Genomic DNA, 25,976 nt, shown 5'->3' with positions numbered 1-25,976 from the left:
CAACACTATCAAGTGTGTTTGTGGAGCTAGAGTTTGGTGGTCAGTACTTTAGGATTTGTTTTCCTTCATTTTGTATAGAATTCCTCTTAATTTCTGTTCCCACATTCTTTTCTACTATGCCTGATACACTTTTGTGTCAAAGAGTGTAAGCTCGCCCCATTCCCTTCTCCTTTCTTTTTGTGCTGGTAATGGGGCTTGAACTCAGGGCCTGGGCCATGGCACTGTCCCTTAGCTTTTTCAGTCAGGGCTGGTACTCTACCACTTGGGCCATACCTCCTCTTCTGGCTTTTTTGGTTCACTGGAGATAAGTTTGCCCAGGCTGACTTTGAACAATGATACTCAAATCTCTGCCACCTGAGTGACCAGGATTACAGGCATATACCACTTTATAAGGCTTTTATTTCTGTTTTGGGATTTCAGATGTAAATAGTAAATTACTTTTTTCATATTGTTAGTATTACTTAGAGAATATCAAATAAAATATATTTTTGAAACATTGTTTTTCAGTAATATTTGGTGAAGATGTTGCCTTTGGTGGAGTCTTTAGATGTACTGTTGGTTTGCGGGACAAATATGGTAAGCTAAATCTATTGAACAATATCCCTATAGAACTTTTACTTAAAGATCTTGAAAATTTAAGCCTTTTCACCTGCTGTATTATTATTGTGTGGATAGCTTCCTTTTTTCTCCTTGCATTTGTCTGCAGAATTTTTTGGCTGAGACTTCTCAGTGTGTTCTGATGTAGTTAATGTTAGACACATCATAGATTCCAAAACAATCCTTGCTACATATACTATCATGCCACTCATCTAAGAACTTTTGGTGTCTTACTGTTGCCTGCCTTAGCCAGTCTCCATTCTGTTTATCTATCCTGTTCAAGATTCTGCCTTTTGGTTTCTGTTAGCAGATAGTAGTTTTTGCTGGGGAGGAAGGGATAGAACTGCTTTGTAAAGAATTGGTTCCTGGGATTGTGGAAGCTGGGAAGTCCCTCGGGAGAGCTGGCAGGCTAGATTCTCAGGTAAGGTTTTTATGTTTCAGATTTGAGTGAGACCAAGATATCTTTTTTGCTCTGCGTGCACGCGCACGCGCGCATGCGCGTGTGTGTGTGAGAGAGATCTCAATCTTTTCTTTTAAAGCCTTGAATGGATTGAATGAAGCCCACTCACATTTTAAAGTGTAAATTTGTTTTATTCAAAGCTATGAATTTAAACTCATTCATATCTACCAAAAAAATAACTTTACAGCAAAATTTAGACTTGTATTTGGCCAAGTAACTAATCCTTCTGACCTAGCTAGACTGACTTTAAGTTAACCACCAAGAACTTTTGGTGCCTTAGCCAATCTCTATCCTGTTATCTTTCCAGTTCAGGATTCTACCTTGTGGTTTCTGTTAGCAGGTAGTATTTTTTGTTGGGGAGGGAGGGAGACCTGTGGGTTTCATCCTGCCTCTCTGCATCTTTTCCCTGGTGAGTGATTGATTTACCTCTTACTCTTATTCATTTCTTTTGACTTCATTAGTCTTAGCACTGTCTGCATGCATTTTGGCCCATTCTATAGCTCCAACCCTTTTGGCCTGTGAAGGAATATCTTTCTATTCCTTACTTTTTTTTTTTATTTCATTGTTGTTGTTGTTGTCGTTGTCGTCTTCTTCTTCTTCTTCTTTTTCTTCTTCTTCTTCTTCTCTGTGAAGGAATATCTTTCTATTCCTTACTTTTTTTTTATTTCTTCTTCTTCTTCTTCTTTTTCTTCTTCTTATTCTTCTTCTTCTTCTTCCTCCTCCTCCTCCTCCTCCTCCTCCTCCTCCTCCTCCTTCTCCTCCTCCTCTCCCCCCTTCTCCTCCTCTCCCCCCCCCTCCTCTCCCCCCCTTCTCCTCCTCTTCCCCCCTCCTCCTCCTCTCCCCCCCTTCTCCTCCTCCCCCCCTCCTCCTCTCCCCCCCTCTCCTCCTCTCCCCCCCTCTTCCTCTTCCTCCTCCTCCTCCTCCTCCTCCTCTTCTTCTTCTTCTTCTTCTTCTTCTTCTTCTTCCTTTCCTTCCCTGCCCTCCCTCCCTTCCTCCCTTTCCTCCCTTCCTTCCTTTTCTTTCTCTCTCTCTCCTTCCTTCCTTCCTTCCTTTCTTCTTTCTTTCTTTCCTTTCTTCCTTTTTTCCTCAGTCCTGCAACGCAGGGCCTGGGCATGTTCCCTGGGCTTCTTTTGCTCAAGGCTAGCACTCTACCACTTGAGTCACACTATGTGGTCCTGAGGACTCAAACCTAGGGCTTCATGCATGCTAGGCAGGTACTCTACCACTAAGCCACATTCCCAGCCATCTTCTCTCAGTCTTATAAGGAGCAAAGTATTTGTGCTGATGGGTAAGAGGAGGTGACATCTCCCTAATTTCTTACCTCCACCCCTACCCTGTCATGCTCCTGTGTGTCCAACCTGAGTAATAAAGCCTTCAGGAGTTGTTTTATAAAATCATTGTCCCTTTTCTTTGTGCTCTGCCTCTGGGGTTATGTTGTACTGAAATTTAAGAGGCCGTGTCATGTTCCATCTCCCTTATGAAAACTTTTAGCTCGTTCTTTTCTAGTCATAGCAAGTTGAGTTTCTGGTTCCAGTCCCCTTGTTTTATCCTGGTTGTCATTGAGCATTCTCAGTTGAGATAGTTGACCAGTTTTCTTTTTTGATAATTCCTTGAGATCTTTAAAAAAATTAGAAAATCCTTATACTTTTGATTTTAAAAGAAACACACATATATTGTAGAAAATGTTGGGAAGTCTGAAAACCACCAGAGGAATATAAAAATCAGTTATGTATTTCCAGAGATAACTACCGTACACATCAGATGTAGTCAGTCCTATCATTTTATCTTTACACGTTGTCTTTACTCTGGTTCTTTCCCATTCTTACTGCCCTAGTAGTAGGCTTTAAATTTTCTCTATCTGGATGTTTATACATTTACACACACATACATGTTCTGGGCCATATTTAGACATGTCAGTATACATTAAAACTGAGGGGAAAAAAAGGTCTAGGAATGTGGCTTAGTGGTAGAGTACTTGCCCTGGATTCAATTCCTCAGTATCACATAAACAGAAAAACCTGGAAGTGGCACTGTGGTTCAAGAGGTATTGTGCTAGTCTTGAGCAAAAGAAGCTCAGGGACAGTGCTTAGGCCCTGAGTTCAAGCCCAGGACTGTCAAAAAAAAAAAATCATCATGATATAGTTGAATAGTTGCATTCAATAGCTCTGGGATGAGTCTGGCCTGTGAGCTGGCATGGTCAGTAGGTGGCAGCATGTACTTTATAATGAGACCATGCTGCTGGCATTGGACTTGAGAACTGGAACTGGCAACACATTTCATGGCCCATCAGAAGGCAGAATGAATGTGAGGGGTTGCAGGTTTACTCCTGGAAAGCTGAATACCATTTAATATTAAAAAGAAGAGGTAGCTTAATTAGGGCTGTGCTACAACAAAAGGAAGAGATGTGAGGTTCAGTCCTGCTGTGCATAGCTCTCTATGCCTTTCCTTGTCCTTTCATAGAAGAAAATAATACAAGTGCTTGAAAGTGGAAAGGAACAGCTGACAGAATACCAGAGGCAGCTAGCTGTGAGCTGTGTAGATGTTAAGATCTGTAGGTCAGGAGCAATAGCTGGGGTTGGGAGACCTGTAGGGAAGCCGGGGAGGACAGGACACTTCCAGTTATTTGATTTGTAGGGAATGTGTGGGTTTATGGTGAGTGCTACATGCATTTTGGATATACAAAAATCTGTTCTATGTATATGCATGTGCATGTGTGTGTGTGTGTGTGTGTGTGTGTGTGTGTGTGTGTGCATGTGCGTGCGCGCGTGTACATATGTGTGTGTGTTTGTGTGCGTCTTAGTGTCTTCAACACTGTACTGGTGAATATATATTTATTCACTATATTTGGCCCTAACTTATTGCAGGAAAGGTAGGTAAGAAAAGCAGCAGAAGAGAACTTGCTGAATGCATCTGCAGGCTGGAATGTCTGCTTTCCTGCAGGCTTTCATTGTGATTTCTCCATGACTACATCCATTCCTGTGTACCACAGGCTGGCTCTCATAGCAGCTTGGGAAAGAAATATAACCACTCATTTTCTTATGTAAACCTCAAAGAAATTGTGTAAGCCAGAGACTTTAGCATGCTGAAATCAAGAAGGAAAACTAGGACAGGCGTGTGGAGAAGGACAGTTTTCTTCTGTGATGTGACGGTATTTGGGGGCCTCGTGTCCTCATTGGTGGGGTGAAGGAAGAAGAGCCACGGGTCTTGTGGATGCCCTCTCTTGCTGCACATGGATGTCTGCTCTCTGCTTTTATTTCTCTCAGGAAAAAGAAACATAATTTCCTCCTGCATCCATCCTCTTTGACTTCAGAGGTTTGTGAATATAACATTTGTTACTTCATTTTGGAACCATGGCCTGTTTCATTTTCTCTTAAGAAGCTCTGCGCTGGAGGTATAGCCTAAGTGGTAGAGTGCCTGCCTCACAAGTAAAAGGCTCTGAGTTCTAATCCTCAGTAGTGCCAAAAGAAAGGAAAACAAATGAAAGAACAGTTCTGCAGCTCTATATTCAGTATAGTAAGTTTTAAATTTGAGGGTTTTAAGTGAAACTTAATGAGTCTCTTTATGTGTGTGTGTGTGTAGGTCCTGGAGTTTTAATTCAGGCCTGGATTCTGCCCCTTAGCTTCTTTGCTCAAGGTAGAGTTTTCCATCTACTACTTGAGCCATAGTACCACTTCTAGCCTTTTGCTGGTTAATTAGAAATAAGTCCCAAGGACTTTTGTGTTTGGTCTGGCTTTGAACTACAATCCTGTGATCTCAGCCTCCTGAGTGGCTTACAGGTGTGAGCCACTGGCACCCAGCTTGCTTTAACTTTTATATTTCCCCTTTAATTGATTAAGCAAGCAATGTTAGAGCTGTCAACAGGTGTTCTCTGACATTATAAGCATTGCATGGAACATAAAACCTTTTAAGTCAGTATTTTCTCAACTTTTTTTGACCTTGGCACTAGCACCAACATTTTCAAGAGTTAGACTTAGATCCAAATTGATGGGAACAAAAAATGATATTATTGGTCATTATTTTCAGATGACACAAAACAAATTCATAAATCTTTTTCAACTTCACAATTAAGACTTAGAAAAATAAAATTACCTACACTTTTATTAGGAGCAATACATATAGAAAGAACCAGCTGCTGTGCTGGTGTACATCTGTAATCCTAACTATGCAGGAGGGAAAAAAGTTAGTGAGATTCTCATCTCAACTAACAAGCTTGGCATGGTGGTGCTCACCTGTGGTCCTAGCTACCAAGGAGGCATAGGTAAGAGAATCTTAGTCTGATGAGGGTCTCCAAAATAACTGAAGCAAAAAAGGACGTGTGTGTGTGTGTGTGTGTGTGTGTGTGTGTGTGTGTGTGTGTGTCTCAAGTGGTGTAGTTTAGCATAACATATTTGAGGCCCTGAGAACAAGCCCCATTACTGCCAAACAATACTAACAACAACATGGAGAAAACAAAGATACAAGTACTGAAAGATTTTTATTTTTATTTTTTAAAAATTTTTTAATTTTTTGGGTCTGGTCATGGGGCCTGAACTCTGGGCCTGGGCGCTGTCCCTCAGCTCTTCAGCTCGAGGCTAGCGCTCTACCACTTGAGCCACAGCGCCACTTCCGGCTTTTTTCTTTTTGCTTATGTGGTGGTGAGGAATCGAACTCAGGGCCTCAGGCATGCAAGGCAAGCACTCTACCACTGAGCCACCTTCCCAGCCTCTGAAAGATTTTTAAAAAATATTTTTGTCTTCAAATATGTCGCATGCCACATATCCACATAGAGATGTTGCTGAATCTGGGGCTTAGTCTTCTGAAGGTCTTTTTCATTGCAATAGGGTTGAATAGAAGATAGCTTTAATGATAACAGACTTTTTTTCTTTAATATTTACTATTTCTTCAGCTAGTGTACAGTGGATTTATTTATTTGTACCAATCCAGGGGCTTAAACTCATGGCCTGGGTGCTACCCTGGGTTTTTCTTTCTCTCAAGGCTAGCACTGTACCACTTGAACCACAGCTCTACTTCTGTCTTTGGTACTTAATTGGAATCTCATGGACTTTCCTGCCCAGGCTGAACTGTGATCTTTAGATATCAACTTCTTAAATAGTTTAGATTGATTATAGATGTGAGCCACCGGTGCCTGGTCATTTCTAATTATTTTATTTGTCACAGTTGTCTAATTTTGCTCATTGAAGCTAGTGATTACTTTTTATGTATTAAGAATCGCTACTGATTTGAACCAAATGGAAGGCTGTTTTGTTTTTCTTCCTTTAAATTTCTCATTGCAGCTGTAGATTGTGGGAGAATGGGTGCATAAAACTTAAATTTCTATTGGTCAATAATTAATATGAATGTTACAATTAAAGAGTGGGATGTCACTTAATGTAATTACCCTGACCTTCCTGATGCTTTATCAGCATCACAACCTGCCAAATATCCAACCAAAGTCTATCATAAACAAATAAAAAACAAAGGTCTATTAAACTTTGAAGAGATATTCCACATCAAATGACATTCACTGACATGAGGTAAGTGATAGAGGAATGCTGAGAATAGTTTTCAAATACTCAGATTGAACGTCATATGTCAGGACTGTGTCCCCACTCCTAAAATTCTGTTGAGTTTTTGTTCCCTAGCTGTGATCCTCCATATCTTGGTCTCCCAAGTAGCTAGGATTAAAGGTGTGAGCTACTAGTGCCTGGCCTAGTCTTTACCATTTTGATTTTCATGTTCTGGCATTGGCTCTAGTGTGGTGGAAGTGTCAAAAATAGTTGCTTTTGTGCTTCTTAATCATTTGCGATTACTTTTGTCACAGTTGTTTTCCTTTTTTTTTTTCTTTTTCTTTTCTTTTTTTTTTTTGGTGCTGGTTCTGGGGCTTGAACTCAGGGCCTAAGTGTTGTCCCTGAGCTTCTTTTTCTCAAGGCTAGCACCAGCTTTTTTTTTTTTTTTTTTAAGAGAAGTCATAAGCAGTAAAATTCAAAGTGGACTCACTATCAGAACTATTTTGGAGATTCAAAGAGTAGTGTAAGTTAGGCTAGTTGCAAATATTCTTTCAGTAACATTATATGTTCCTTGATTTCAGTTCTCAGCCTTCCTTGATGACATCAGTTTAACCAGTTCCTGAAAATTAAAAAAAAAATTAGCTAGTGAAGACTATCATTAATTATAGCAAGTTTAGATTTCCTAGGATGATTTTTGTAGAACTGTTGAGACTGGTCTGTAATGTCTGGATTCTCCCATCCTGTTTTTAAACTTTTTCTTGTTTTAAAAAAGTTGTTATTGCCATTATTTTAATTAACGTAATTTTTGTTATCTTTAATTGCACAAATGAGTTTTAATTCAACATATCAGTATATGAGTACAGTGCATCAGTGTCACCCCTTCCATTGCTCTCCCCATCTCTCCCACCCCTCCCTTCCCTTCCCTCAAGTGACCTGCTTCCATTTGCCCCTGTGTACACCAAATACTATGACTGCATTTACCCACCTTCCCATCGTAATTGGTTCACTTTGAGGCTGATCATTGGCACTGCTGAATTTCATTCTGGGATGTCCTTCCTTCTAGAAGTTGCGTGCTTAATGGTCACATCAAGCTGTAGGGCAGCATGACTTTGAGTGGATGTTGTCACCGCTTGAGCTGATGATGTCACTACTTCACGCTCTCAGGAAGTTCACCTCCAGTGCACATGTTAGTAGACGGCTAATGCTCTATGCCTCTAATTCTATGCTGGAAGTTCACTGTTTTGTGCTTTTAACATAATTATAAAATCACATACTAATTTACTTGTTAAACTCATTAGGGAGAAAGTAATCCTCCGGTGAGGGCAGAAGTAGCCGGTGCAGGCAGCCTTACGTGAGGGCCAGCATTCCTGTCGTTGCTGGATAGTCGCCGACCATCGCCCGCGGAGCAGTCCTGGAGGACTGGAGCATGCTGCTTTGTTTTCCATTCCCATGGAGCATACATAGCTTTCTCATTTGCTTTGATTGGCAGAGCTGATGAAGGGTCAGTTAGGTAAAGATTGGCAAATACTATGTGCTAAGAAATCACTTGGGAAACTTGTTGGACCAAAAGTTTTCAGTTTCTTAGTGAGTGGCTACACCCAAAGGCAGCATTAGCCACGGAGTGTGTGACCGCGGTGGCATCCTGCCATGGTCCCCACAGGTCCTCTGGCCACCAGCCAGGAGCGGTGGCATCCTGCCAGTAGTAAATTAGCCAAAGAATTCTTGTTCTGTAATGAGTGTTGGCCCCTGGAAACTCGTGTCTTCAGTAATAAGGGATTTCTTTTCAATTTCTGGACAGACTATTCACTTAACCCATCTCTTCCTCTTTTCTGGGCCTTGCCAGAATAGAGGGGAACAGATACAAAGAGACTTGTTTCTGAGCTAAAAGGGAACACTCAAAACATAGTATTACATTCTCTATTAGTCAAATCTTTGATACACTGAATTTACGGGTGTGTGTGTGTGTGTGTGTGTGTGTGTGTGTGTGTGTGTGTGTGTATGTGTGTGTGTGTGTGTGTGTGTGTGTGTGTGTGTGTGTGTGTGTGTGTCCTGGTTCTGGGGCTGGCAATCTTGCTTGGTGTTTTGCTCAAGGCTGGTACTCTACCTCTTTAGTCACATCCCTACTTCTGACTTATTTTGCTGGTTAATTGGAAATAGTCCCACTGACTTTTCTGCCTGGGCACGTGTTGAGCTATGATCCTCAGATTTAGCATTTAGACAGCAAGGATTATATGGCTCAAGCCTATAATCCTTGCTGTCTAAAGGATACTGGTGGCTCAAGCCACCAGTAACCCGGGAGCATTTTGTTTTTTAAAAATTATTATTATTATTATTGTTTAAGTAATAGAGTCTTCTTTATTATTCATAAAACTCAAGAAATACAGATCAGTACCTATGTATACCAAAGACCTGAGGTTAGTTGACATTAACACATATTTTTGTGTTTATTGACCATAAATACCCTTTATGAATTCCTGTCTTTTCATTGTTGTTGTTGTTGTTGGTCTTGGGGCCTGAACTCTGGGCCTGGGCGCTGTCCTTCAGCTCTTCAGCTCAAGGCCAGTGCTCTACCACTTGAGCCACAGAACCACTTCTTGTTTTTTTTCTGCTTATGTGGTACTGAGGAATCGAACCCAGGGCCTCATGCATACAAAGCAAGCACTCTACCACTAAGCCACCTTCCCAGCCCTAATTATTATTTTTTTAAATGATGGTTCTGGGGCTTGAACAGGACCTGCACACTGTTCTGGAGCTTCTTTTGCTCAAGGCTAGTGCTCTACTGCTTGAGCCGCAGCTCTACTTCTGGCTTTTTTAGCGTAGCTTATTGAAGGTAAGAGTTTCACAGACTTTTCTGCTTGGACTGGCCTCAAACTATGATCAGATCTCACTTTCCTGAGTAGCTAGGATTAGAGGCATGACCTACTGGCGTGTGGCAGCATTTTGTTTTTAATTTTAATTTTTTTTAAAAGTGGAAGGTCCTCAAAATGCAGAAGGAAGCCTTAACTGAAATATTTCAATTCTTTTTATGAAAGGAAGAAATAAAGATTGTGAAATGAAATAAACTCACTAAAGAGAAAACTTTTCAGAAAGTTCTACAAATTTCCCAAGTCCTATTTACACAGTTCAGTGATTTGCCTGGAGAAGGCACTCTTCTGTGTCTTTCCCTCCATCCCTTTCCTTCTTTTCTCCTCCTCTCCTTCATTCTTTTCCTCCTTCCCTCCTTCTCCTTTTCTTATTTATTTATTTATTTGAGGGGGCAGGATTGTAGTCTTTAGCCAGAGCTATAGATTGCATTTGGGTCCTCTTGCCTCAGACTCTTAAATTCTGGGAGTATAGATCCACAACATTGGGTTCACTTTTTCTTTTGTTGAATAAAGATCCTGTAGAACCTCTCTGTCCTTGGGATGTTTAGCTTTTAATCATTCTGTGCTTGTACATCCAAGGTTATTTGAACTATGTTCTTAGTATGTGAGTTTCTCTATACAAAGAGAAAAGCTTGATATCCCAGTTCTTCCGGCCTAAGTGATCGTTAGCTGGTAAATATTTATTTTGCCAGGTTTTTCCTGTGGCAGTACAGTACCAGTGTTCTCATCATTTATGTCTCTCTCCCATTTCCCCATAGAACAGTCCCCATGATCCAAGAAAGTAAAGCTCAGAGAGCAGGTATGATTCATTCTGAGAAGTGTATGGCATCCACACTGCTTTCATTGGGAAAAAGTCTGCGGTATCAAGCTTTCTTCACTTAGCTTTACCTTTGCAGGTTCCCTTCTGGGATCAATTGTCTGTGCTTTCTGTGTGACTATGGAAATTCCTGTACTTAGTATTGGACCTGTTCACTTCCTTCCAGACCACATGGTCTGTTTCTTGTTGAATCCCTCTTCTGGAGGGTTTAACAGTTGGTCAATATCTTACCATGATTTTTCTCTTTGGGTCACTACTCTGCACAGCCATAAGTAAACTTTGATGTCCATCCTTCGATGAGCAGCTCAAAACGTAACAGTAATGACGAGGCTTCTGTCTGTGGTTCAGTGCTGTGTGCTGTGTGCATCCATGCCCCTGCCTTTGCTGACATAGCAGTTCCAAGGAAGCTTGAGGAGACTCTTACCTTCATCACCTCTTCCAAACCACCTGGCATCTTCCTCCTTCGTAGACCTGCTGTGAAGACGTGAGGTTAACACTGCTCTCTGGCTTTCCTTTCCAACTGGAGGTTGTTAGGAAAGATCAAGCGGACAAAAAGACAGAAGAAGACAGACAGAGGCCTCAACAGATCAGATCAGGATATAAGCATTGCCAAGGGGGTGGCAAGTAGCACAAAACAGAGTTGAAGATGCAAGGAGTGAGGAGCATGTGGGTGTTTGGGGTTTAAACGTAGTCGAGTATGAGAGTTTTGGATGTGTAATGTCATTGTAGTTGTAGCAGAAGGTCCTGTTTGGGGTTTGTGATGTCTTCGCAGTTGAGGCAGAAGGTCCTGCACCTTATAAGGCCAGGGGTCAGGTTTTGCTGAGAGAAGCTCAGGGATAGGGATCTTGATAAGATTCCCAAGAGATGGGGATGGGTGGGAGTGGGGAGATTGCCTGAAAGGCCCCTCCTAGGGGAGCATGGTCAGTGGGCCATAGCAACATTGAGTTATGAGAACAAAGCAGAGTCTCATCAGAGGCAATTCTCCTAAACTCCTTTTGTGTGGATATTCTGGAGCTCTGCTGCCTGGCAACGCAGTTTTGTTTATTTGGTTAGTTTTATAGCTTCTGCAGGACTGGTAGGTGGCTACTGCAGATAGACCTTATTCCCCTCAAACATGTACTACAGTTGCTTGGCCAGATGCATGCAAGCGGTGGACCAATCAGAGAGCAGTGGCGGATTGGACTGAGTACACTCGACAGAGGAGTGAACCAATAAGAGAGCAGTTACAGACTGGACTGAGTACACTCAACAGAAGGAAGGCTGGCATTGACTTAGCGTTGTCAGGTGGAAAGGTGGGAGGAGGTAACTGATAGTGCAGAATTGTCTAATAAGTAGAAAGAAACACCATTGAACTTTGTCTATTCTGTTGTGTATTCTGGGATTACCCAGGTTCTTTTTCTGGTTTGAAACCCATTTATTAGGATTAAGAACTTGTTGGTCATGCCACTGTTGGCATATAGATACCTTACCATTGTGTGAGTACAGATACGGGGTAAATATTCAGAATCTGTCTCCGGACAACTACCATGCTCTACAGCCCTGCTTCCTAGTCTGGCTCATATGCAGTATTACTGATGTGGGTTACGGGTATGGGGTGTGACCATAGTATTAGAGTTTAAAAGATCCCAAGGTGATTTGAATGTACAGCCAAGATTGAGAAGTTCTGTTCTAGTGGTACTAAAAACTTTAAGATGTTGTTTCTGCCTTCAAGGAAATCCTGGTATACTGGATATATTGGCCAAAGCAAAATTACCTAAGGAGTGAAATAGCACAAGACCGAAATAACCATATAAAAGGATGTAAGAAATGCCAGGACGCTTCGTTGCTTTCATGTAGTCCAGAATTTAAAAGAACAGAGAGTGAAGTAAAATGGTACATTTGGAGTTTTTAATCGAAAAAGGCACTGAGACCTCTGGAAAAGGGCATCATCGAGTGGAGGCATCTACTGCTCCGTTTCCAAACTCCATTAAAAAGTGTCCAGGGCTCTTCCTTCTAAAACCTAAATCTGGTGCTTGTGGCTCACACTTGTAATCCTAGTTACTTGAGGGGTCATGGTTTGAAGCCAGCCCAGGTAGGAAAATCCGAGAGATTGTTATCTCCAATTAACCACCAAAACCTGGAAGTGGAGGTGTGATTCAATGAGTGAAAATGCTCAGGGTCAGCTCCCAGGCTGAGTTCCAGTCCCAGTACTGGTGCACATATATGTGCCTGTGCACTCACACACACACACACACACACATGCACAGGCACATACACACATACAAAGGTGTCTAAATCTACGTCAAGTGGGAACAATGGGATTGTGCTGGAAGCTGGAAGGTAGAGGGCTTAGCAGGCTTGGGAAAACAAGCAATCCATGATGGATAGCCAAGAACTATCCTGGTTTACATCCCAGAATTGCCCCAGCATTCAGGACTGGCAAGGTCCAGCACTTGTGAGAATAGGGACGAAGGGACTGAGGCTCCAGAATAAGGAGAATCAGTTGAAAGTCTTTGGAAAAATGCCTCAGGTCTCTAACTTCTCTGTACCACCTGGCAGAATCCTGGGAGAACTCTGGAAAAGCTATGTAGCTGTATGGGAGCAGGGAAATGCATTTTTTTTGGGGGGGGGTTGGTTGTGGGGCCTGAACTCTGGGCATGGGCGCTGTCCCTCAGCTCTTCAGCTCAAGGCTAGCGCTCTGCCACTTGAGCCACAGCGCCACTTCTGGTTTTCTGAGTGGTTTATTGGAGATAAGAGTCTCATGGACTTTCCTGCCCCCCGGGCTGGCTTTGAACTGCGATCCTCAGATCTCAGCCTCCTGAGTAGCTAGGATTAAAAACGTGAGCCACCAGCGCCCGGTGGGTAATGCAGTCTTTATTCTGTTTGCTTTTGTTCACAAACAAAGCTCTGGAGTTCTGTCCTTATTAGAGGAGTAAGTCTACTCCAGGGAGTGAATTGTGAGTAACAGTTGGCAGTAGAAACTATGCTTCCATGGTACATCAGTATGATAATATTCATAGCGATGATGATGATGATGATGATGATGATACTAGCAGAAAACCTTTACAATGCTTTTTTCACCAGCCTTGTATTCTCTGGACTTTACATATAAGACTGGGTATGGGGGACTCAAAGCTTAGCTGCTCACGAGACTGAGATCTGAGGATCACTGTTTGAAGCTAGCCTGGTCAGGAAGTTTGTGAAATCCTTATCTCCAGTGAACCATTAAAATTAGAAGTAGAGCTGTGGCTCAAGTGGTAGAATGCTAGCCTTGAGCAAAAAGCTCAAGAACAGTACCTAGGCCATGAGTTCAAGACCCAGTGAAGGGCATGCGTGTACATGCACTCATACACACACCCACACCCACACCCACACCCACACCCACACCCACACCCACACAAAGGAACCTTATAGTAACTCATCTACTCCCCATAATTCTGTGAAGTTAATTCTCTTGTTATTCCAGTTTAATAGAGACCAAGAGGTTAAGGACTTTGTCAAAGGTTTTCGGATGACCCTGAGGCGGAGACATCACTTTCCTGTGACAACCTAGCACTGTGGATCTATTTTAGAAGAAGTGGACTAGTAATCTTCATTGTGTGGGGTGGTTTTATGTGGTATATATGCTCCATAAGTAAATACAAAAAGTTGTTGGCTAGTTTTACAAATTTTTTTTGGTACCAGTTTGAGTAATAGAATGTATGTCTTTTAACATTGGAGGTCTTTTAATTTTTTCAGCTTGAAAGAGGCTCATGCGTTTCAAATGCGGTCATGGAAGGAGAGTAGTGCCGTGTTGAAATTAGTAACTTAGTCCATACCTCTGGTCTGTGGAGGAACCGACATGAAAGGCAGTGAGCTCCACAGTGAGGAGGAGATGGCCAGGTGCCGGGGATTTAAACCTCAGCACGTGCTTCAGAATTTGCTAGAAGATTGGTTAGGTCACAGGTTCCTAGAACTCACAACCAGGGCTGGTGATTTACTGGTATCCAGTGGAACCCAAAGAACTTTCACTTCTCCAGCCTTCCATGTGGGGTGATTGCAACACCAGTGGGAGGCACGGAATCATCCGAGAGTCAGATCTGTGGCAGTGCAGGGAAGACTAGCCGGGACTAGGCGGGAGATGAAGAGCTAGCTGAGGAGAGTTAGCAGGAACGTTTTTCTTTAAAAGTTGAGCCTAGGCATGAGCCATTACCACCGCAGCTGGGAGGAGGCTGGGATCTGAGGATCACTGTTCAAAGCCAGCCTGGGCAGGTAAGTCCATGAGAACTCTGCTCTCCAATAAATTACAAAAAAAAAAAAAAAAAAGCTGGAAGCAGAGCTGTGGCTCAAGTGGCAGGACAGTAGCCTTGAACAAAAGAAGTTCAGGCACTGTGCTCAGGCCTTGAGTTGAAGCCCCAGGACAGGTAGGGGGAAAAAAAAAAGTTGAAGTCAATGGAGAAGAGAGGATCTAGTACAATAGTGAGGAATGAAAATACGAAATGAAAGATAGACTGAATCATTTCCTTTGGCTTGTTTTTAGAAGGCAAATGCTACTTGTTGACCTAAATAAGAGCAATTTGCATGGAACCATGAGGCCAGAAATAAATGAAAAGGCGAAGACCTCAAGGAGGTCTGACTAACTCCGGTAATAGCATATAGAATAAATATATATTCCTTTAATTTTGGAACACTGAGGTAAGCTGGGTACCCACTTTATTTTAGCTAGCCATCTAATTTGGGTGAAATAAGATGTGCCATGATACTTTTTGGAATTCCCCTCATCTTTTGTTTTGAAATGGATCTGACACTTAAAAAAAGTATCTCTGTATTTTGTTTCGGATGAAACATATCCTCTTGCATATGTTTATTAGTTTGAGGTTGATGTGGAATGCGTTCTACTTGCATTTTCTTCTGTATGGTGACTTTCAAGCTATGCCTCTTAAAACTTGTTTATGCATTAATTTAAAACATCACTGATGATAGTTCTGTAGGTCTTACTGTGAATGTTCTCTCATTATTTTCCCTATGGTCAATAAAATAATTCATGTCCTCCCTCCCTCCCTCCCTCCCTCCTTCCCTCCCTCCCTCCCTCCCTCCCTCCCTTCTTTCTTCTTTCCTTCCTTCCTTCCTTCCTTCCTTCCTTCCTTCCTTCCTTCCTTCCTTCCTTCCTTCCTTCCTTCCTTCCTTCCTTCCTTCCTTCCTTCCTTCCTTCCTTCCTTCTCTGTCTCTCTCTCTCCCTCTCTCCCTCCTTTTCTCCCTCCCCTCCCTTTTCTTCTCTCTCTCTTTCTTTCTCTCCCTTCCTTAGGGTCTTGCAATGTGGCTCAGGCTGGCCTTGAATTTGCTATGTAGCTTAGTCTGCCCTTTAAATTAAAATCCTCCTGCTTCAGCCTCCCGATTCCTGGAATTTCAGGCAGGTACCACCAGACTCAGCCTGACCTCATTACTTTAAAAAAAGTTTTTTATTTTTAATTGTTATTATAAGGGTGACATACAGAGGAGTTACAATTACGTACAGAGGGGTTACAATTACGTAAGTTAGTTAAAGAGTACATTTTCTTTTTGGACAATGTCATTCTCTCCCTCGCTGTATCCCAGTTTTCCCCTTCCATCCCCACCCATAAGTTGTATAGTTCATTTTCAACACAGTGTCCAGTGAATACCACTGCTGTATTTGTTCACCCTTGGTCCCTTCACCTCATTATTTTTTGGTATGGATGCCTATAGATTGGGTTGATTTTCACTCTCCTTCCTAGTCTAGTCTGTATGTGTGTGTGTGTGTGTGTGTGTATATATATATATATATATATATATATATATATATATATATATATATATATATATGATCAATTTCCCCCCAATATAGTTCAATCAGTTCTTCCTTCCTTCACAAATCCTGTCCCACATTTCACTTTTCTAAGCTTAGTAGGTAAGATCTAAAGTGATCTGCTTTTAGATTTTACTCACAGCTTCCATCTTTGCCCCTTTCCTGAGTACACCTACAGTACCCTCATTCCATCCGTTCTTGCTGCCTTTTCTGCCCTGTTCCTGTCCCTCAGAAAGTCCTTCCTCTGCTTCCTGCCCAGCCCGCGTTCCTAGACCCTGTACGTCTTCCTCACAGCCATTATCTCTTCAGGGGGGCTCCTCCCCAACCTCATGTGTCTCTGTGCATGTTGCATCTATAGCTCATTCTCTTTCTTTTCTACCATGTTTTAATTTAGGCATATAATCTGTTGTCATAGCTCCCTCTGACTCCCATAACGGTGCCAAACACTGATGGCAGAATTGAAGCCAGATGTTAGTGATTTGTACAAATAAAGGAAATAAGGTGGTGAATCATTTAGCTGACGTAGGAAGCGTGTTGCATATTGAGATTGCCTTCTCATGGAATTTTCTAAAGTTGTGAGTGAGGGTGAAGGGACTTCTGTGTATACAAGAAAAACTTTGTCGTATTTTTTGATTGCTCTGTGTAAGTTAATCCTTACTTTTGATTGTGCCCTACGTATTGAATTGAGATGAAATCTGTTGTTAGAGTGTTTGAGATATCACTGAGATAACACTATTTTGAATGAGGTTGTTCACCATTTAGATGATGTGGGTATCTGTTAACCATTTAGCTGATATGGGTATCTGTGTGTACATACACAGATGAGTTCACATGTATTGTACCTGAAATTAGTATGAGCCTGTCAGGTTTTCTACCCAGTGGAATATTAATAGTTGAATGCATTAATGGAATTACTGTCATGTCTCTAGCAGGTACTTCTTACTTTTCAGTCAGTTCTGTTGGTGCATTTTTCTGGTTCTGTATTCGCTTGCACATTGGAGTGGGCACCAGAGAGTGCGGTATACAAGTAATTAGCTTGCAGTGATGTGGAGGATCTGTTGATTCTCATCAATTGTAGAGGAAGAAATGTCTGGAACTAGCATAGGAAATGATGATGTTATAAAAATTATAAAGCATTTCAGGTTTAGAGGATAATAATATAATTTGTTTTTTCAAATCTGATTGGTTTTCTTTTTGATCAAGCATCCATGGTTCAGGGGTATTGATGGTTGTGGGCTCTGAATGTAGGTAGGCCTTGCCAGGGTCCTGGTTGCAGTGAGACTGACAGATACTTTAAAAAGAGCAGATCTGTTTGAGGATCTTGTGTACTTTCCATGGAATTCTGATTCTTCATTGTCTTAAGCTCTATTTTATTCATAGCTCTTCAGTTTGCATGTAGAATTGGGTTACTGTGAACCTTCTCCTGTTTACAAAGGGGAAAGCTCATTTATTTTTTTTTCCTGCTCCTTTGTCATGTTCCTTTTGCTTCTGAGAAAAGGGCACCAACCTGTTTAGATAGGGAGATATGGGCTATTTATAAAGCGAGCCAGGTTAATGGGAACTGACGGCTTCATAGTGGATGACGCAGGTTGTTTGAGGGGATGCTGGCCCAAGTTTTCTCTGGCAGGCCATCAGCTGGGGGATTTGTGCTCTCTGAGCTCTGCTGTTGACGTAGACACGAGGTACAGCTATGTTTTAGGAAACATGCTCATTTCCATATAAATGAAGGAAGATTAAAATGAAAAATGTGGATGGATCACCCTTAAATTCCAGCTGCCATCACAAGGATGATGAAAATCTGCCTCTCAGGTTTATGTATTCACCCACCATGAAGTAGTTATATGTTTATTCAGAAGTGCTTTCTGTGTTCATTTTTTTTGTGTGTATAATCTGTTTATTCACCATCAGCTAAGTATACATTATTTATTTGAGAAATCAAGTTTTTAGTTAGTGTGTATTTCTCTACATTTGGACTTAATCTCTTAAGGGTTTAAGGGTTTTAAGAAAAAAATAGTTATTTTTCATGCTGGCAGAGGTAGGGCCTTGTACATGGGAGGCAAATGCTACACCACTGAGCGACATGCCTGTCCTTCTTCAACCTCCCCCCCCCTCCCCCCCCACCCCCAGCACCCCCAGGAAAAATCAAATAGATGGTTTTCTTCTATTTATCTATTTATTTATTTATGCTACTTCTGGGGCTTGAGATTGGGGCCTGGGCTTTGTCCCTTAGTGTTCTACCACTTTAGCCACACCTCTATTTCTGGATTTTTGTTGTTTAGTTGGAGATAAGAGCCTCACAGACCTTCCTGCCCTGGCTGGCTTCAAATGGAAATCCTCAGATCTTAGCCTCCCGAGTCACTAGGATTACAGGCGTGAGCCAGCGTAGTTTTGTTATACAGTGGGGTGGCATTTCCATGCATGTACAAATTGTACCCATCAACATCACTGCCTTTCTCCATCCTCATAAATCCACGTCCCCCACTTAAAATGATTTCAACCGATTTCATTGATTTATGCACAGAAAGTATTCTGCCCATACTCACTCTCTCCATTCACCCTACTATCCCCTGCTGGTACCTTGCTCCCCAGCAGAGTCTGTTTGATGCTCCTCTGTTTTGTTTTTTAGTGCATATTAATTGTGCCAAGGTGTCTCACCATGGGATTTCACCCATAACATATTTTAATCAGAATAACCCCATCTGTGGCCAGAGCCCAAACCTTGAACTGCTTGATGAGGAAGCGACCATATAGTAAACCTCCTACAGCCCACCTCTGGTTCTGTTTCTACTCCCCTCTCACTCCAGCCTTCCTGGTTCATGCCCAGCTGTGAATCTGCACTTTCATTCCTGCTCTGTGGCTTCCGGTCCCTCTTCTACTTATCAAACTTCAGCCTCAATCCTTGTCTTTCCTGAAATTCTGATTCTTTCAAGCCTGAAAAACTTTCCCTCCCTGCTGTGATAGGCAAGCCCTGATCAACCTGGTCATCTCCTTGGGACCTTCCTCCCATCCCCTGTAATAGTGCTTCCCATTACATTTACATGTGACTTACGTACCTAGCACATTGTAAGCTGCTTGCAGACAGTGAAGGTCTCGTCTATCTATCACTTGTTACATTTATCTCTACATCTTGTGTACATTTGTCTTTTTTTTTTGGGTCCGGTCGTGGGGCCTGAACTCTGGGCCTGGGCGCTGTCCCTCAGCTCTTCAGCTCAAGGCTAGCACTCTACCACTTGAGCCACAGTGCCACTTCTGGCTTTTTTCCTTTTGCTTATGTGGTACTGAGGAATCGAACCCAGGGCCTCATGCATGCAAGGCAAGCGCTCTACCACTGAGCCACCTTCCCAGCCCCTGTACATTTGTCTTGTACACAGTCAAGTACATAATGTGCAAATGGATAAAAGCAGATTGTATCAAGTGATTTGCGTGTGTGTGTGTGTGTGTGTGCGCGCGCGCACGCATGAGCTCACCTGCCATTACTGGGTCTTGAACTTAGGGCCTGGGTTCTGTTCTTTACTTTTTTTGCTCAAGGCTCCACCACTGGAATCACAGCTTCACTTCTGGTCTTTTTGGGTGGTGAATTGGAAATAAGAGTTTCATAGACTTTCCTGCTGTCTTTGAACCACATCCTAGGATTTCAGTCTCCTGAGTAGATAGGATTATGGGTGTGAACCACTGGGGTCTCGCTCCAAGTGATTTTTTTTTCTGGTTGACCAGAATTAGAACTTTAGTGGTGGCCAGAGGTGATTTGGAAGTTTGATATAATCCCTTGTAGCTAGTAAGATTAGAAGGGCATGCTTGGAATATTTTTTTTCTTATTATTATATTCTGAACTCATTCCCCTCCTGGCCCACAAGTCATTCAGTAAAGATCTTATCTAATTTGTGGTAAGCGGATCACTTTGCTCATTTTGAAATAATTTTATTCCAACATTCCATATTTTAGTAATATTTTCATCTGGTAATTGCTAATAGTAATTGAATTTCTTGGCAAACAAGACCCAAAATTTTATGTAACCAAATTATTTTATCCTTTAAGATTTCTTTTATAATTTACTAAAAAATCCTATTTTTTAAACCTTATTATTTCTAGCTTCAAGAGAATAGTAAGCAGGAAATGTTGAATGTAAGTCAACATTTGTGTGTGTGTGTATGTATGTGTGTGTGTATGTGTGTGTGTGCGTGTGCCCGCATGTGTGCATGGGCACATGTGCATGTGTCTATCATGGTCAGCTTTTTTGCTCAAGGCTAGCACTCTACAACTTGAGCCAATGCTCTACTTCTGGCTTTTATTTGTGGATTAATTGGAGATAAGAATCTCATGGGCTTCCTTGCCAGGGCTGGCTTTGAAATGTGATTTCTGCCTCCTAAGAAATTAGGATTACTCAGTGGTGTGAGCCACTGGTACCTGGCAATTTTTTTTTTTTTTTTGGATTATGGTGTCATTGCCAAGAAAGATCAGTTGCTTAACTGTAAGACTGATAAAATCTTAGAATTGGAGATTTCCATGATTCTAAATTGATTTTTGATGACTTAACTTTTCTTTGTATCTTTTATAACTACTTATTTCTCGTACCCTAACCTCTGTCCCTTAAAAAAATTTTTTTTTGAGAGTTGTGTAGAGAATGATGGAAGGGGTAATATGGATCAAGATACATTATACCATAAACTGACATATTGAATGGAGACTTCTTTGTGAAACTCAAGAAAACATTTATTTTTGAGACAGAGTCTTTTTGTTATTCAGTCCAGTCTTGACTGAGGCAGGTCCTGCCTCAGCCTCAAAAGTGCTGGGATTATAAACATGTGCCCACTCATTTTTCATAGAAGTCAATTGTATAAAAAGTGGCACTTTGTGACTAGTGATATCTTAGTTCTTTCCTCAGCTTCAGGATGTTTACACTGCCTTTAGAGATTAGAAGTGTAGACATTTCTACTGAGCAAGAGTGCTATCTTGCTGTGTAGTTAATGATTGGGTCAAAATTTGAAGCAAACAAGGTCTTTCAAAACATGTTCTCAATTAAATCTTTGACCATTTTTTTTTATCACTTTGTTTTTAAAGAGGATTTTCATTGTTGGTAACTGGGTCACAGGCTGTGAAAGTTAAGCTGTCTTATTTGCCTCGGCTTTTTGGAGAAACATCTGAGGGAATTCTAGGACATTGTCTACAAAGAGTTATTACATTCGGATTACATGTTTAAAAACTATTTTGTATCTGTGGCTGGGGTGCCAGATAATTAAGGGTCTAATTTGATATATTTTGGCATTTGTGAGTGGAGTAGTTTGTGACAGGCAATTTAGGAAAGAATTTTTTTTTCTAGTGGAAGGGCACTGGTTGGGGTGCCACGCTTGTCTGTGGCACTGTGGACACACCACTTAAATAAAGACAGATCCCTTATTTGAAGAAGGGAGGGCCATGTGAAAGGCTTTGATAGTGCTTAGAAGCTTATGATTTTTGTAATTAGTAATTACCACATTTTTCTGTTTGCTATTTTTCCATGCCTAATTATAATTTTTGAAGATAACTTATTTCATTGAATGTCTGCCTGTTTTTCCCTTTATACTGAAGAACATATTTTTACTCCTCGTGAATTTTGTATAGGTAATGCTTTGAATTCCTGTTTTCACCAAGAGAAATAATATAGAAGTGTTTTCCATATACTCTTATTTATTTATTTTTTTTTGGGTCCGGTCGTGGGCCCTGAACTCTGGGCCTGGGCGCTATCCCTTAGCTCTTCAGCTCAAGGCTAGCGCTCTACCACTTGAGCCACAGTGCCACTTCCGGCTTTTTTCTTTTTGCTTATGTGGTGCTGAGGAATCGAACCCAGGGCCTCCTGCATGCAAGGTAAGCGCTCTTCCACTGAGCCACCTTCCCAGCCCCTCCATATTCTCTTTAATTCAGAAATTCACTCAAATGAAAGAATTTCCCCAATAATACTTTTGTTTCTTTTCAGTTAATCAAACAAAAATTTCCTCTCCTTTTTTTCTTTGGTATGGGCCTTGGGGTTTAAACTCAGGATCTGGGTGCTGTCCCTGAGCTCCTTTTGGTCAAGGTTAGTGCTTTACCGGTTGAGCTAAAGCAGCTTTTTCGGTGATTTAATTGGAGATAAGAGTCTCACAGCCTTTCCTGTCTAGGCTTCAAACTGTGATCCTCAGACCTCAGACTTCAGAGTAGCGATGATTACAGGCATGAGCCAACAGTACTTGGCTTATTTTTAGTTTTTTAAAAGTAAAATGTCATTGTTAATATTAAGGTGATGTACAGAGAGGAGAGGTTGCTATTTCATAAGTCAGGTAATGAATGCGATTAGTTTTGGACAATATCACCCTTACCCTTGTTTTTCCCTGTCAAACCCTCCAGGGACACTTTGTTTTAAAAATGCTTAAAAGATTCATGATTATTTCTCCAGTACTAAGGATTGAATCCAGAGCCTTGAGTATGCTAAGCAAATGCTCAATCACTGTATCACTGAACTACATTCTGAGCCCCTTCCCCTTCTTTGTTTATATTGATGTTTTAATGCAGGATATTCTCTGTGCTCTCTCTTTTTGAGGCATGCACACAACTCTTTCATTTTGTTTTTCATTCCTTTTGAGATTGTATCTCCAGCCTGGGCTGGGTTTGGACTGTGATCCTCCTGTCACATCTCTCTGTATAGAGTGGTGTGCACCGCAGCAGGTGTGCAACCAACATAGCTAATTTGTTGACAGAGTTCACTGATTATTTTACACAAGCTTGCTTCTAACTTGTCTCCTCATCTCCACCTTTGAGTACTGTAGATGAACATCAACACCTCTGCCCCTCAATTTCTTCTTTCTTCAAACATTTTGGTTGTTATTAAAAAGGTGGTGTACAGAGGAGTTATAGTTACATGGGTTAGGTAAGGAATGCATTTGTTTTTGGACTGTGTCACCTTTTTTCTCCCAATATATTCTTTTTTAAAATTTCATTTTATTGTAAAGGTGATGTACAGAGGGGTGATGTACAGTTACATAAGTAAGGTAATGAGTATATTTCTTTTTGAACAGTGTTACCCCCTCCCTCATTTTCTTCTGCTTTCCCTCCCTCTCACTCCCCCCACCCCAAGTGGTAAAATTCATTCCAACCTAATATCTAGTGAGTATTGCTGTTGCATTGGTTCACTCTTTGTCCACTGTTTCTCTGATTCTCATTCCCTTTCCCGAATCAGATAAACTTATGTACAAGACAAAGAGTACCAAAATCAGAAACAGTGACCACAGGCAATAAACCAGAGGGAAAAAAAAGGAAAGACAAAAGAAATAACTGAAAACAGTACACCAATAAAAGGAAAAGAAAAAGAAAAACAAGAAAAAACAGCTACAAAAAAACCCCATCGTGTTTCCATATTGTGGAGATCAGTTCAATTAGCATCATTTTATATGGTCATATGTACATAGCTATTGGGCTATTGTGAACCTCTGCTAGAACTATCGTAGGCATATATTAATTGTTACAAATGAGGGAAACCATGGAGCTTGTGTTTCTTTGGGTCTGGCTTATTTCACTTAATATGATATTTTCCAAGTCTCCATTTCCTTATGAATGGGGTGATGTCATTCTATCTGATGGAAGCATAGAATTCCTTTGTGTATAGATACCACATTTTCTTGATCCATTCATCTACTGAGGGACATCTGGGTTGATTCTATATCTTAGCTATGTTTAAATAATGCTGTGATGAACATAGTTGTGCTGGTAGCTTTACAGTGGCCTTGTTTGTGATCATTTGGATAAATAAATGCCCAGGAGTGGGATTGTTGGGTCAAAGGGAAGCTCTATGTTTAGTCTTTTGAGGAACCATACTGCTTTCCATAGTGGTTGAACAAGTTTACATTCCTACCAACAGTATAGTAGCATTCTCTTTTGACCACATTGCTGCCAGCATCTGTTATTATTTGTTTTCTTGACAACGGCCATTCTAACTAGAGTGAGGTGGAATCTCAATATAGTTTTTCATTTCTTTTATGGCCAGAGATATTCAACGTTTCTTCATGTGTCTATTGGCCATTCTTATTTCCTTTCCAGAGAAATCTCTCTTTAATATTTTAGTCCACTTATTAATGGGGTTGTTGTTTCTTTGAGGATTTTTTTTTGGTTTAATGTTTTGAGCTCATATATATATATATATATATATATATATACATGTATATGTATATATTCTTTATTTTGCTTATGTGGTGCTGAGGAATTGAACCCAGGGCCTCATGCATGCAAGGCAAGCACTCTACCACTGAGCCACCTTCCCAGTCTCTTAAGTATATTTTTGATATGAGGTCCTTGTCTGTTGCATAGCTAGTAAAGATCTTCTCCCAATCAGTAGGTCTTTTATTTATCTTGCTAGCTATGTCCTTTGCCATGCAGAAGCTCTGCACTTTAATGCAATCCCATTTATCCAGCCTTTCTTTGATTTCTTGTGCTTCTAGATCTTTATTTAGGAAGTTTCAATGTGTGCCAAGGAGCCCTTGTGTTTCCCCTATCCCTTCTTGTAATATTTTCAGGGTATCTGCTCTTACCTTTAGGTCTTTGATTCATTTGGAATTGATTCTAGTGCAGGGTGATGTATAAGGATTTCACTTCAATTTTCCACATATGTTTAGCCAATTCTTCGCACACCATTTGTTGAATAGGCTGTCTTTTCTTCCATCTGATGTTTTAGCTCACTTATCAAAGATTAGGTGGCCATAGGTCTGTGGGATCATTTCTGGGTCCTCAATTCTATTCCATTGGTCCTCAGGCCTGTTTATGTGCCAGTACTAAGTTGTTGTTGTTGTTTTTTTAAATAACTATGGGTTTATAATAGAGTTTGAAGTTTGGTATTGATATTCCTCCAGCACTGTTCTTCCTGCTAAGGATTGTTTTTGCTATTTGGGGTCTTTTATTATTCCATATGAATTTTTGGATTGCTTCTTCTATTTCATTAAAGAACGTTGTTGGGATATTGATGGGTATTGCATTGAATTTGTAGATAGCTTTTCACATTGTTGCCATTTTCATGATGCTAATCCTCCCATCCAGGAGCCTGGGAGGTTTTTCCACTTCCTTATATCTGCTTTAATTTCCTTTTTTAGGTTTTTAAAGTTTTTATCATAGAGTTCCTTCACTTCTTTGGTTAATTTGTAGATATTTTTGAAGCTATTACAAAAGGAGTTGCTTTCCTGAATTCAGCCTCGCTCTTCTCATTGTTGGAATACAGGAAAGCTACTGATTTTTGTAGGTTAATTTTATACCCTGCTACTTTGCCAGAGTTTCAGATCAGCTCAAGTAACTTGGGAGAGGAGTCTATGGGGTTCTTTAAATATATCATCGTGTCATCTGCAAAGGTGGAGAGCTTTACTTCTTTCCCTATTTAGATCCCCTTTATGTTTGTCTTTTGCCTGATTGCCCTGGTTAGGAATTCCAATATTATATTGAAGAGTATTGGAGAGAGCGGACATCCTTGTCTCATTCCTGGTTTTAGAGGAAATGTTTTCTAACTTTTTACCATGAAGTATAAAGCCGAGGTGTGGGTTTGTGATGTACAGCCTTTATTATATTGAGGAATGTTCCATGGATTCCTACATTCTCCAGAGCTTTCATCATAAAGAAGTGTTGGATCTTGTCAAATGCTTTTTCTGCATCCATGGAGATGATCATGTGGTTCTTGTCCTTGCTCCTATTGATGTGTTTAAATTATGTTAATTGACTTGCATATATTGAACCAGTTTTATATCCCTGGTATGAATCCTGTTTGGTCATAGTATATGTGTTTTTTGATTAGTTGTTGAAGTCAGTTGGCTAGAATTTTAGTGAGAAGTTTTGCATCAATGTTAATGAAAGAAATGGGTCTATAGTTCTCTTTCTTTGGTGAGTCCTTATCTGGTTTTGGAATGAGGGTTATGCTGGCCTCATAGAATGAGTTTGGTAGTGATCTTTTGCTTTCACTTTCATGGAAGAGTTTGAGGAGTATTGGAAT

General features: G+C 40.9%; 1 protein-coding gene across 1 annotated transcript in view; it reads left to right on the top strand.

Moving 5' to 3' along the window:
* Bckdhb (branched chain keto acid dehydrogenase E1 subunit beta) overlaps positions 1-25,976 on the top strand; it is a 174,319-nt gene that overhangs the window by 7,748 nt on the left and 140,595 nt on the right. Inside the window, exon 3 of the mRNA XM_042671145.1 lies at positions 508-576. Coding sequence (XP_042527079.1) covers positions 508-576 — 69 coding nt within the window. The remainder of the gene's footprint in view (positions 1-507; positions 577-25,976) is intronic.

Source organism: Dipodomys spectabilis, unplaced genomic scaffold (genome assembly GCF_019054845.1).
Source record: "Dipodomys spectabilis isolate Male_0828 unplaced genomic scaffold, ASM1905484v1 ptg000600l, whole genome shotgun sequence".
NCBI lineage: Eukaryota > Metazoa > Chordata > Mammalia > Rodentia > Heteromyidae > Dipodomys > Dipodomys spectabilis.
This window is presented reverse-complemented; position numbering and strand designations above follow the sequence as displayed.